This window comes from Oenanthe melanoleuca, chromosome 2 (genome assembly GCF_029582105.1).
Source record: "Oenanthe melanoleuca isolate GR-GAL-2019-014 chromosome 2, OMel1.0, whole genome shotgun sequence".
In the NCBI taxonomy this organism is placed as follows: Eukaryota; Metazoa; Chordata; class Aves; order Passeriformes; family Muscicapidae; genus Oenanthe; species Oenanthe melanoleuca.
Window position 1 is genome coordinate 93,124,124 of NC_079335.1, and position 14,499 is coordinate 93,138,622.

Consider the following 14,499-nt stretch of genomic DNA (forward strand, 5'->3'; position numbering starts at 1 on the left):
TAATAACACAGAAAACCAAAAGAAGACTGTATGAAATGTATGAGATGTACTGTTAATAATTTCAGCACCTGACTTGACTGCATAACTCTCAATGTGTGTGACAAGAAAAATGTAAAATTTTTTTTTGAGAATTTTGAGAAAAATCCTACTTGTCATTTACAAACACACCCACTCACATGCACACACAACAGGTACACACACATATGTACTGGAAACCCTGTGGTATTTGGGATTGCTCTCATGGCTCCTACTTTTGCATCAGTTTGGAAAATTTTGTTTTCCCCAATAATTAATAAGAAGAGTAACACTTAGCACTCAAAATTCCTTTTGAGTACATGATCTCTCTTTCCCACCTTCACACACCAGAGCACATGCACAGTGCGTAGGCAGGAAGAAAGAAGGGAATCAGAAAATAATTAAGTTGCTTTACTAAGCTGAATTTCCAGTTCATCTATAAATAGCAGCAGTGAGGCATAAGCTAAGTAGCATTATGCAGGCTTATGCAAATTGTTTGGGATGAAGGGGGAGCACAGGTGATAAGAAAATAAATATAGCTTTGAAGTCCACCGGAAATCTGTCTTAATGTTGAGCACGGCTCTGGCCAAAGGAATAGTAAACACACCACAACACAAAGTTGTCTTTTTACTTTTAACACCCAGTAGCTGCTACCTTAAAGAGGAAGGTAGCTCCATCTTGAGGATTTAAACTCAAAATAGACCCAGTAACATATGTCCTGTTAATTTGACCTAATTAGTTGCTGCTGGTTGCAGGATTTACTTGAAGAATCCTATTACATAGATTAGAAATAAAAGAGAGGGAATCTTGGCCCTTGGTGGAGATCATCTGGAACAGCAGTTTAATGTCTGATACATTCTGTTTATGGGTACTCTGTTCTTTGCAAGGGAGTGTTAGAGGAGGTGAATCTCTAATAAGTATCTTCTGGGACTTAGCCTTCTGTAACAAGCTTATCTTTCTATTTGAAAAGCATCGTTACTTTTTTTTTAAAATTCCACTGGATTTGGGGATGGTTTCCTTTGGTTTAAAAAAAACAGAAAAAGGCTGTATCTGTATTCCATTCAGTGATAAAGTACAAATACTAACTGGCAGAGAACACTCTAATTGTCTGTAATATGCTGTCTTGAAACTATTAGGCTTTATAGTTATCATCAGAAAACAAAAAAATTAGTAGAAATGAGCAATTATTTTCTCCAGTAAGAAGTGACTGCAATATATTTATTTCTACTGTTATTGTAAAATTCATACTGTCAATGTACTTTTCAGTCTTTGACAGGAGGCTCTGTAAAGGATGGAAATATGCAAGCTGTCAGAACACTGACTCAGGAAAAACTCCCAAATGAACCTGGTGTGAAGCTCTGCCCAAATCAGAAGTCCAGAAGAGAGCCTCATGTCTGGCACTTGAGGCAGCTATTACAGAACTTCTAATGAGTGAACTGTGATGAAAAGTCATGGCAGGGCACATTCTGAATGTTACCAATAGGGAAAACTTGACATAATGAAAATATACATGGGATTTAAAAAATCCTGAGCAACTGATAGGGGCATCATTAAAAGAAAAAGAAAAAAAAGTTTACTAAACTTTCAGTTCATAAATTATAATACCATGCTTTAGCATAAGTGATTCAAGAACATGTGTGCCACATAACATAGAGATAAGTAAAATGGGAGGAAAACATCTCTGCTGAATATGAATTACTATTTAATATATTTTTTAAAAAATTGATGTATCAGAAATATGGCTATGAGTGAACTGTGTATTATAAACAGCTATAATTTCTGTCTTTATTTTTGCATAAATCTTGTATTTTTCTTTCAAGAGATTCAAGGGATTACACTAACCAAAATGTTTGTCCTTATACAAATTCTAAAATACATCTAAACTGCATTCCAAGGATAATATAGGCTCTGAACATAGTCTTGCTCTTAGGCAACAGCAGTATCAATATAGAGAGAAGCCTTCCTTGGGAAATAAGCACAGTTATAATTCCAGGGCTAATATAGCTGCACTGAATATCAAAACTTCCTTTGATTTCATGGAACAGGGTCAGCAGATTCATGTAATCTTGTTAAACACTGCCAGCACCCTGATGCCAGACATTTGCAGAACTCCTGAAATGAGAATGGAGTGTTTGACCTTGGTCTGAATTCTACTGAGTTTATTTTACAGCTAAAGGACTTATAAGAATGCTTAGATCAATCAGATCACCAGCATAACAGAAATTTCCACCAAATCTTCTAATTGGATTGGGAAATTTTCATCATTCTACTGCAGGGACAAGTACTAAGATATTGGGGAAGAGGGGTTCAGTTTTGGTTTTTTTTTCCCTTGGTTTTTCTGAAAGGATTTGGAAAAGTAAGTCTGTGGAAACTCAAAAACATTTGTATTTTGCCTGAGAACTGATCCAGCTTTATGTAATTTTGGGGGTTGGGTTTTGTTGTCTGGGATTTTTTTATATATTGTCTGTGAAGTTGGCTCGGAAAATATCTGTTAACCAAGCTGACTAGGAAAGATAAAGTAATATCTTTACTAGAGGAAACCCACACAGTTGCTTGGGTTGTTTCTTAGCCTGGGACAGCAATGTGATTCTGAAGATAACCAATGTATTGAAAGATCCACCTTACTGAAAGGAAACCAGGGGAAAGGTTGTCAGCTGCTGAAGGCCAACATGATATTTCTAGTCTCCAGACTGCAGTGCAAAGATCCTGTGGCAGCCCTGCACAAGCTGGTTGCTGCACAGACATGTAAATATAGTATGAGCCTGAGCTGGCAGGCTCTGACACAAGCTCAGCAGCTGAGCTGGTTCCTCTCTGCATGGAGCTCCCTGGCTCCTTGAGGGTGCACCACAACATCCACAGCTTCACTCTGGCACCTTGAACTCTGTATTCTCTGCTGAAAAGGAGCCTGCTCTCACTTACACTTCTAAAATGAAATAACAAAAGCAGGTGATGCAAGTGCCATGTAGGTTTTGTTGCAGCTGGTTTGTGATTTATTGTTTTGCTGATTTTTTTTAATCAATACATATCGCTGTTGTATACCCCTTGGTGAAATGCACAACAAATTGTTTTAAAGAAGCTTTGAAACCTTTTCTGTGTCATTTTCACCCTCCTACTATCCACAGGCTCATGAAGGAAAAAATCCTGACATTTCTCTGAGGTAACAGGGAGGATAAAGTAGGAAGTGGTGAGACAGAAGCATGGCCAGATGGGGTGTGGTATTTAGGAAAGCTCCTGAGAGCTGTGGCTTACTAGAGAACATAACAGAAAGAGTGAATGAATTCCTCATAAAAATGCATCGACCTTCTCTCCTGAAATTTTGCCTTTATAATTGACATTAGATGGCTCTAACTTTAGATGAAGAATAAATAAATCAGAGTTGATACAGTAGTGATGGAGAAAATGAATGACTGGCCAAAAGCTGGAAGGATCTGGCTGACCTGCTCTGTGTCCATTCTGGCTGGAAAGCACATTGCTTGCTCACTGAAGAGATTCATTAGTATTAATATAGAAGTTCAGTAGGTCACAGAAATCTCATGCTCTCCTGGAAGGCTTAAAATAGAAGAGAGAGGTAAAGGATTAAAATGCTCTTAATGCCAGTACTCTCTGCTCAGCAGAGGTCTGGAGAAAACCCATCCCCTTTCTCTGCTGGCAAATTAGCCACTTTAGCCATATTATTTTTCTGTCAAATGTCCTAATTGCTTCAGCAGCAGTCTTGTCTGACAAGTGACTTGAGGTCAAGGCCTTAAGGTAATTTTTTTCTCCTCTGTTTTTTTTTTCTTTCCTTTGCAATAGATTGCACAATTAGATAGACTTCTATACAGATAGCATAGTGATTAAAATAATCTGAGTGAAAAAAACACTGTACAGTCCAATGGAAACTGAACAAAACTGCTGTTGTTACACCTGAGCAGAAGCTAAGGCACAGGTTTGTCGCTGAGTGAGAAGCTCTCTTGTTAGGTGAATTCAAACTTGCAGATAAAGTTGTTTAACTGTGGAAGTGGTATGTATCAGAATGGTCTCTTTCATTTCTTCTCCATGCACCAAAATGCATGTACCATAAGTCAAACTTTAAAATCACAAAGAATTTTAAGGAACAGTCATTATAATGCTTATGAGATCTGTTCAGACAATTCCCAGCATTTTCAGCAGCCTCAGAAATCTATTCTACATTTCTTGAAAAAAGACTGTGAATGGAGTCCCTGGATTGGTTTCAAATGAATTTTGTGCATGATTTGGAACAACATACTTTCAGTTTTTCAAATCTTTCCTCAAAATTTAGAAGAAGTTGGGAATCTATTTCAGAGATCCATTAGAGGAGTAAAACACTGTTCAATTTTTATATTCAAACCTGGCCATTCCTACCATTTTGTGCTGGACCTTTTCTGTCCTGGCCATATCACTGCTTTTCTCTCACTAGACAGATTTCTGTGGTGGCATTAAGGAGCTGTGCCTGCTAGAATGAGTCTGCAGAAATTTCTCAATAGCTTTATGCAGAGTCTTTAGTCTTACTGTCAGAGGCAGTGAGAAGAAAAAGAGATTTCTGTCCCTGTCTCAGATGATAGAGCATGGCATTCTGTTACAGGTAAGCAATACTAAATATGGATAAAAGATGAAAATCCTTTCTCAGACAAAAAAAAACACCACAAGAAAAAAAAAAAAAATCTATCAATGCAAAACTTTCATTATGCTTCGTTCTAGAATTGTCCTGAATCTGAAGAGCTCCCATTTTATTAAAGGTATTGCTTTTAAAGATGGTCTCCACCTAATGTACCAGGCAGTGAATGCTTGAAACTGTTACAGGAGATGAGATATGAAAAGCAAGTACTGAGTTCAGTAAAGTAAAACAAGATTAGTGAAAAATTGAGTGAGGAATCCACGAGCCTAAAGTAAATAAAAATATATTGGGGGAGCAGGTACTGAGTGGGAACTGAAACACTGAGCAGCTCTTTAATTCAAGACTATGGTCCAGTAAAAGGCAGTGAGACTTGTACTCAGGGTCACCTAGATCCATATACTGCCTGGCTCCCCATAAAAGTTGTTTTTCACTTCCAGTGACTCCAACAACCAAGAAAATTTGCCTCTTAGGAAAAAAAAAAAAAAAAAAAAAAAAGCGATAGATTTCACAGTTCTGAAGATGATAAAACTGGTCTCTAATCACTTTTTCCTGTCAATACCACATTAATTCCCAGAGTAATCTGATTACAAATGGAAGAGCATCCAACAGAAGGAACTGACTTGGTTCTGGCCAACATCCAGAATTTTGGGGGCAATAACTACCAAAACCAACCTCATATCTTCCTTAGAAATTAACCAGAAGTTCACTACAATCCACTAAGTGTTGTTTATAGTTCAAAAAACCCCAGAAAGCTACTGTCATCTGCAGCAGATAAGTCAGAAAATATGGTCCTGTGTCAAGTGCATTCCAGCAGTTTTATAGCTGGTTATTTGCTTTAATAATATGTCTGTCTCAGACAAAGGCTTTGAGGTTTCCTCTCTGTGTTTGTGACATCAGGTGTTAAAATTTGGGCTCCTCACTATGGAGGGTTTGGTGAAGTATTTGCCCCGTGATGTGAAACAGTGTATAAAGGATGGCAGAGTTTCATTAATCACCGTGTGGCATTTCCATACTCCTACAGTGTCTAAGGAAGATGAAGCTTCAACAGTTCACTGCTTCCCCTTGACCTGGCAAGAATGAAGATGTATATGTTTCATATGCATCATCTTTCTCTGCTTTATGTATGCACTAACTAACCCAACCTGAGGCTGTAAGAAGCATGAAAATAATCCAGACCACAGGGTGCCCTGTAGGGAATTACTCACCTTCCATTTCCTCAGCAGCAAGCTGAGAGCCAGAAGAGAGAAATGATAACTGCTGGCGTGACAACTCTTTCAGTGAACAGTTCCTAAGGCTGGGCAACTCTGTGCCACCTCTTATACTCTGTGAGATGTGAAATATTAGTTTATCCCTCAGGATATATGAGCTCAGGAAAAAGCTGAGGACAGGTAAAAACACAACAGTGTGTGTTTGTATAATACATGTGTGACTGAAGTGAATTAATGCACCAAAGGGAATGAGGAGATTAATTTATTAAGCTTTTCAAACACATGAGAGATCCTGCAAAACAAAGGAAGCCTCTTTTTGTTTGTCAGATTTAATTTCATTTCAGCTAAACATCTCTTCCTCTTTCCAGTACTCAGGCCAGCAAATCCAATCCCTTTGCTTTCTTCTGGAAGGATGTTACAGAACTTTAAATATCACTTGTATTTACAGTTCTGCAGTGTTTGAGGATCTAAGTCATGGTCTAGGAAACCATCATGAGTTGCATCCCGTGAACACAAAGTAACAGTCATTGTCCCAGGTGTGGAATATTTTAAAACTGTAATACACAAACTCTAGCAATGTTGATTAATTCTCTTTTCCTGATGAGGTCTGTTCAGAGTCAAAAGAATGAGTGCATATAAGTCTTTAGGGAATGGACTGGCACAAAATACTAAAATATTAATATAAAAAATATGTTGCCTTAGATTATGTATCAGATAATAGATAATTTTTTCAATGCTACTTTACTGAAGTGAAGTACCAAGATAATTCACAGCCATAACAAATCTTAAAGAATCACTGACTACTGTTGATCTTAACACTCTCCAGCCCAAATCTGGAACCAGAATTGGACATCACTGACACAAAAATCAGCTATTAGATATTCAACCTATGCATGACAGTAGGGTTTTTCTTGGATTCTTGAAGGTATCCCTGCCCTGCCTTTGAAAAGCCAAATGTTCATAACCTTAATCTTCTGTTTTGAATTTTCCTAGACCTGAATCTTACAAATGCTTGACCCAAACCTAAAAATAACGCTGGTGTCCTTTCCCTAGTCTTTGGTGAGTTTGAAATCAGCCTCATAATCCCAAAATTAAATGCAGTCGTTACCAAAAAAGCATATTGCAGTGTATTCTTTTGTGGCAAATTGGTAATAGTATCTGATAGGAGCATTATAGGCAGAACAAGAGGGGTTTTTTTCTAAAACAACACATCCAAGTTCTTGATGAGGCACCAAGTACAATTTTGAGTGGGATGATATTCAACTCCTCTCACAAGAGTAAGCCTCCACAGCCACTGACTGATTTGCACTCCCAGACAGGCAGAAGTGCCCACAGAAATGTGTTCTCCTGAAAATTTTCTCGTTCACTACACTTTCTCCCACCGCTTCGGAGCTAGGAGGCAAAACAGGCAACATCAGAATATTTATTCATTCAGATACTACTTTATTTCTGAAAGGAAGCAGGATGCACCTATACTAACATATTTAGATACTTACATATTTACAAACACATATTTACATGTATCCCTACATTTGCATGTACTGCTATGCCTTTATGTGTAGATTTTGTATATCTTCATACACACACGCACATATACATTACGTAGAACTATGTGCTTACCTCTCTCTATACATATCCATGTATCTATCTATATATACATATATATCTATATATAAAAATATATAGGTATATAGATATATATAGATGCATATATAGATATATAGATATATATAGATATATATAGATATATATAGATGTATATAGATGCATATATATATATATACATATATAGATGCATCTATATACACATCTATATAAATATATAAATATATCTATATAGATATATATATATATATGTGTATGTATGAGTAGCAGCCCGGGGTTGCCAGCCATGGGCCGATGCGGGGGGCTCCCGGAGAGCCCCGGGCGCTGGCAGGGGACCGCGGGGCGCTCTGCGGGTCCCCCGAGCCGCGGAGCCCGGCGGGGACGTGTCCTGCTTCCCAAGCGATGGGCGCGCAGGCGCCTCTCTATCCCCAGCGCCGGTGAGATGCTCCCCAACCTGGGAAGGGGATCGCCCTGCCATTCCCTGCCTCCTTCTTTCTTTCCGGCCCCTCTGCAGCACTTTTCCTCCAGACCTCTGGCTCGGATAATTTTTTTTTTTTCCCCCCTAGTCGCTGTTTTATTTTTTAATGCTGCCCACCTCACGGGAGCCCGTTTGCTTTCCTCCGTAGCTCCCGCTCCTCCAAATAGCGTTATCTGAAGGGAAAGCCGCCTGTTGATTATCCCCGTCTCCCCTTTTCTGAGCTTCCACCCACCCTTTGCCCGCACCCCTCCCTCTGTTTGATTCCAAACCTTTGGATGGTGTTTTGGTGTCATTAGGAGATTAACATCCCTGGAGCACCAGGGGAGGAGGAGTAGGAGGAGGAGGAGGAGGGTGGAGGGGAAAGCGAGACTGCAGGCAGGAAGGTTGGCACATTAACACGAGTGAGACTCTCCTCCCGCCGTCCCAGCCACCCCCGGCTCCCGGGTGGCAGCGGAGGGGGCGGCTGCGGGCGCGGACGGTGCCGGCGGGCGCGCCCGGGACCCGCGGCGATCCGGGGCTGCCGGGGGGCGAGCGGCCGCGGCTCCTGCCGGCAGCACCCCCCTCTCTCTTTTATGAGCAGCGAGGCGGCAAAGCGGCAGCGGGGGACACCTGGAGGAGCATTTCTTCCCCGGGTTTATGAATGGCACTGACATGGAGGAAATACCGTTTCAGAAAGTCAAGACCAAGAGGAAGAAGTGCTGCCACTGCTGCTGCTCCCCGCCGGCTGCCGCGGCGTCGGGACCGGGAGCCGGGCTGGGGGACCCCCCTCCCTTGCTGCTGCTGGATGCCATCGCCTGCGAGGACGAGTTTGACTGCAAGGAGCTGGAGGCTCTCTTCCAGAGCTACAACCTGAAGCTGGAGCAGACGTCCACCCTCAAGGCGCTGGCCGTGCTCATCGTGCTCACGGCCAGCCTAGCCCTGGTGGAGCTGCTCTCCGGCCCCAGCCTGACCATCTCCAAAGGCTCGCACCCGGTGCACTGCATCATCTTCCTCTCCCTGTTCATCGTCACCAATGTCAAGTACCTGCAGGTCACCCAGCTGCAGCAGATCGTCAAGCTCACCTTGCTCTTCAGCTTCACCTTCTCCTTCCTCTGCTGCCCCTTCTCTCTCGGCGCCTACGGCATGGAGCCGCCCAGCGCCCCCGAGCAGGGCATGTGGCAGCTCATGCTGGTCACCTTCGTCTCCTACTCGCTGCTCCCCGTCCGGACGCTGCTGGCCATCGTCTTCGGGCTGGTGGTGTCCGTCTCCCACCTCATCGTCACCGCCACCTCCGTCAGTGCCAAGCGGCAGCGGCTCTGGAGGACGGTGAGCGAGGCCGGGCCGGGCCGGGCCGGGCCGGGCGCTGCAGCAGCGCAGAGCCCGCGGTGCCGGTGCCGGGGCCGGGGCCGGGGCCGGGGCAGGGAGAGCGGGGCGGGAGGAGTGCCGGGCTGCGCCGGGGCAAGGGCGAGGCGCACCTGTGTGTGCCTCAGGCGGCCGCCTCCGGAGTTCCCGAAAGTTTCCGGGAGGCAGGGGGGATAGGGCGGCTCTGGGGGGACGGAACCTCTCGGCTTTGACAGCGACACCGTGCCCCGCTCTGGGGCAAGCGAGAGCGCCGCACGCCCGGTCAGCCAGCACCGCCCGGCTCCCACAAACTTGGCGCTGACAATAAGCCCCGTGTGCTGACAGCTCCTCCACCGAGCTGCTTCGTACCCTCGCTGCCCGTCTCAGCCTTCGTGCCGGCACACAGCCCATCTGCGGGGGGGCTCTGAGGAAACCATGTCAAATAGGTGGGACGCTCAGAGAGGGAGCCCCACCTCGCTGCTCTCCCGGCAAGCGGGGCATTCCCCCTTCAGCTTCCCCACGGCAGCTGCTGCCCCCTTCCCACAGACGTTGCCCACCATGGCACTGAACTTCCTAGCGATTCCCTTTCCCCGCTGAATCAACCCAGCAAAACCTCCCTCTGCAGCCAGCATCTTTAGGAACGTGCTGCTGCACTCTCCCCTCCTCCCCGAGGAGCTATTTATATCCCTGCAGGGCTTTCTCCGGCTCTCGTGGCCCGATGGGCAGCGCTGGCAGGGGGAGGAGGATGAGGAGACGGGCGGTAGGAAATGTGTGGGCTGGCGCTCGGGGTTTGCCGCTGAGGGCTCTGCTGTGCGCTGCGTCTGAACCGCTGGCTAAGAGGAATTGGAACATTTCTGTGTCCTTCCTCGCATGCATTGATTATGCCTGCCCTCTGGAGAAGCACACGGCTCCTGTCATCCAGATTGGTGTTAAACAACAATTTAATGCATTATTGAGGTACTTGGTGCGTTACTTCTGCAAAATGCTGATATTATTCTCCATGGCTGTGTAAGGCTGTGTTGTGATGCTAGGACAGTTGACATGGGCATAAACACAGCACCTTTGTGCCCAGAACTGTGAATTCCTGGATCCTTCCATGCTCACACAGACGCACACACACCAGTGCGACATACATGCACAGAATAGAGATATAGCAGGACAATCACTGAGTGGGGTTACTGAGACAAACAGGATTATTGATGGCTTCATGCTGCTGAGCTGGTGGACAAAATAAATTGTATATTTTGAAGGGAAAGAGGGAGATAAGCTGAGCTTTATGATTTACCCAGATAATCTGATGGTCTATTTTTAAATATGTGATTTAGAATTTCCATGAGAGGGGAGAGCTGATGAAATGCAGGAGCACGAAGAGGCTTCCTAAAAAGCATCTGGAAGGATGCTAAAAACACTAGAATATTCTTTTTGAATAGGGCTGAAGATAGCTCCTTTTACTGGAGTGCCAATTAGTCCTTATGGGAGTCCAGGCTATCCTGGCTGCCCTGACACACAGGCAGACTCTCCTTGATGCCAAGCTGCAGCTCAGTGTGGCATCTGCTCTTCGAGATGAGTAACATCAAGAAGCTGACAATAATGTCTGCTCACTAAATTATCTAACCAAGGTCGTGAATGTGAAACATTTTGAAGAGAAGAAATCTTCTAACTCTCCCTTCACACTGTTTTAACTCACTTATTCAACAAGCAAGAAACTGGCTTGAAATAGTAGAAATAGTTGACTAACATCTGATGTAACATATCTATGTTTCTTCTTCACCACCATCTCCCCCACCAGAGTAATTCCAGTGGTTTGTATGCAATCCCCAAAGCAGTGTGCTTTGCTGATAACAGGTGGAAGAATCCAGCTCAGAGTCAAGCAAAATAACTGGTCTGTGAACTTATGGCACACAGAAATGCACACTGATTTGTGGCATGTCGGCATGGAATAAGTCTTCTGGTTTGAAGACCATCTCCATGTATGGAAGGGATTCTCCCTTACAAAAAAGTGGTTTTTTCCTTTTCCAAAGAACAACTTTGCAATGGTTGGAAGTTTAAAGACAAGTAAAGGCTGCATCATCCAAATTTTTTTTGCTTGGCCTGAGATTAGCTGAGCCTTTTTTGTAAGGGCTAGAATGGACCTTTCCTCATGACTGGGATCTGCTTTCAGCTCTATGCAGAGCTGCAATAGCATGAAAGGCTCTGTTCTCTCTCCCAACCCCTTGCTTGTTACCCCCCAGCAAGTGGATGAATTAAAATTTTAAACAGATATCTGAAGTATCCAAAAATGCAGAAACACCTGCAGCAATCACTGAGACTGGTATTCTGTTAAAGGACTCTGTGATTTGGGCAGGGAACCAACTTGGGAATCAATTTTATTTTTGTTTAGCCTGAGGTTTAAGAGACTGCAGATCTATTAACTTCCATTGAAGTTAAACTGGAAATTTGTCAGCAAGACCAAACAGTTCGTGTTGTTTCAAGTTCAACCCATTAAAAAAAAAACAGGCATAGCTAAGTTAAGGGATTTTATCTGAAGTGAGCTTTTAGATGCTCATCTTCTGTTTCACAAAGTCTGAGGAATCCCCATTTGCAAATCTTTGCCACAAGCCTCACTAACTTCAGGAGTGCCACATCTCAACTGGAGTGTGCTCTATGGCATGCTTAACACTTGCATTCTTTTGAATGTACAAATTCTCTACACAGTAAAACCAATCCTCTTTTTGGCAGAAGTTTGTCACAGCTTCTATGTATATATGTATATATACACATTATATGTATATACACATTATATATATATAATGTGTATTTATATATAATGTATATATATATATATAATATATGTAAGTACAATCTAAAAAAATATGCAAAGTACTTGTGGGCAACCTTGATTCCAGTTAGGATCATGTCAAAGACATGCTTACTTCACAGCTGATGCTGCTTGTCTTATCTGACATTGTGATAAGGACATAAATGGTGTATGTAACCAATATTGTATTGATCATGTTAGCTGGACTCTTTCCTTTCCTTCAAAATCATGGAACAAAGTGCTCCTGCCATAAAAGTTGACAATGTATCCACAGATGGCTGAACTTACAAATGAAGTTCTAAAAGCTTGGACACTTGTCTCTTTTTTTCTTTTTTTTTTTCTTTTTTTTTTTTTTTTTTTTTGTATTTTTTTCTCTCTACAGATTCCAGATATATGTTAGTGCTTCAGAGCCCTTACAGAAATACAGAATCCTGCCCCAAGGATCTTAATATAATATTTATTGTAATGCAGTGAGTGGGTGTTAGAGACATGAGGACCAGATGGGGTAAGGAAGGCAAAGGCTGCTCATAGAAATTACTCAGTGCTGGCATATGCACTGTTTCATGCCTTACCATTAAATAACTTTTTTGGCCCTCTAAATATTTTTGTCCTCTTTTAAAAAAGAAAGTATGCTTATTTCTAGAAAACTAAAAACCAAACCACACACCACCAAAGTACCCTCACACATCACAGAAGTTTTTGTGAGAGAGGAATTACAGCATGAGTAACAAAGAGCAGAAAAAAAGAATGGTGCTATCATAAACTAGCACAATTTTTTTTTTTTTTTTTTTTTTTTTTTTCAGAAGTGTGGTGAAACAAATGTAGGTTTTGGTTAGTTTGTTTGGGTTTGTGGTTTTTTTGCTGTTTTTTTTTTTTTTTCTTGTTTGTTTGGTTGTTCGGGTTTTTTTGGTTTTCTTTTTTATTGTTTTTGGTTTTGTTTTCTTTTCTGGGTTTTTTTTTTGTTTGTTTGTTTTTTTTTTTTTTTTTTTGTTTGGCCTGCATTTAAAACTCATTTTATGCATGTATTTATTTATCTGTATGATAGCACTTTTATTGATTCAACAAGTACCAGAAATTTCAGTTGGGATTTGATAGACTCTATAAAGGATAATGTGGGGGAAATTGGTATAATTTATTAAAAATTATTATTTTATTACTTAAAAGTTTATTTGATAATCTGAACTGTTTGCAGGTCAGTGTGATAGTATTATAGAATATCACAAGGAACTGTCATGCCAAAGTTAATCTTATTTCTGCTAGTGTTTAAAAGGTAAATAATGAACACATCACTGACAGAACTGTTAATCTCCACACCTGTGTCTCTCACATAGAAGGCAGAGTCTAGTAGTCTAATAAAAGGGCTTGTAAATCAAAGACAGCTCAGCTCCATTGTCATTAATATGCAGTTCAAAATTCCAGTTTTCTACTTCATGCATATAAAATATTGGTGAGGGACTGTACTAGTTTGTTCTTTGTGATGCTTTTCAAATTCTGGTATCAAGAATATCTCTAGAATTGCAGACATAAGTATCCACTAATAATCTGTTTGAATTCACTATTTTTCTCTCTTTCCAAAGATGGGGAATGCTGTTTTTAGAGTTTCTCAATATCTGTGTGTAACTCTAAGTTTAATTTCATATTTAATACATGTTGAAAGATTGTTAAAAGTGTGGAAGATTTTGGGGTTTTTATTCCTTCCTAGTTGAAGTGGTATCTTAATTTGTGGAACAGGCTTTGCCAGGTCTTGACCAGAGTCATTTTATCTAGGGGCTGAAGTGTAGGATTTTTTATGGAATGTAGAGTTAAGGATCTTTTTCCACACGAAGATTAGTATGCTCTTGGCTCCCTGAGTCTGCAGACTGCTGACACTGCTACTCTTTTGGGTTTCCAAAAATGAACAGCATGCTGATGGTTCTGCATGGTTGAGAAACAGGAAGCCTTTGAGAAACTGTCAAGAATTGTATGGATTGGAGACATTGGAGACAGTCAAAAACAGTTTATCTGAGAAGTTTAGTTGTTGTTAATAGGCAAGATCCCATTATTACTGAAAGAGGTCTTCTATTAAAAAGATATTCAAAAATAATAATAAAACAAGCTAATACTGTTACACACTCAGTTTCTACCCACTTTCTTTGACATTAGGCTCTCCTCCTGCTTCTTCAAGTTCTAAGGGTGGTGGCTTTCATTCTGCTGGTGCTGTTGCCTATATTGGCAGCATCTGGAGTCTTTTACAGGAAGGAAGAGGATGTTCATGTTAATGTTGATAATATGCTTTTCACTTCCTTTGTTGTTCTACAGCTCCATGCTTTATCTTAATTTTTAAAGTAGTCTTATTTTATGTGTGGTAAATACTTTTTCTTTGTTCTGTTTGTTGCAACTAATACCAGACCTGTCCATCTTCATGCTCACATTTCTTTAACTGACAGTTTGCAATGCAGTAAGAGCAAGAGCAATCCAGTAT

General features: G+C 41.7%; 1 protein-coding gene across 1 annotated transcript in view; it reads left to right on the forward strand.

The window, feature by feature from the left end:
* The first annotated feature begins 7,766 nt into the window (after positions 1-7,766).
* The window catches only part of ADCY1 (adenylate cyclase 1), a 142,595-nt gene continuing 135,862 nt past the window's right edge, over positions 7,767-14,499 (forward strand). The window contains exon 1 of the mRNA XM_056484082.1: positions 7,767-9,226. Coding sequence (XP_056340057.1) covers positions 8,558-9,226 — 669 coding nt within the window. The 5' untranslated portion in view covers positions 7,767-8,557. The remainder of the gene's footprint in view (positions 9,227-14,499) is intronic.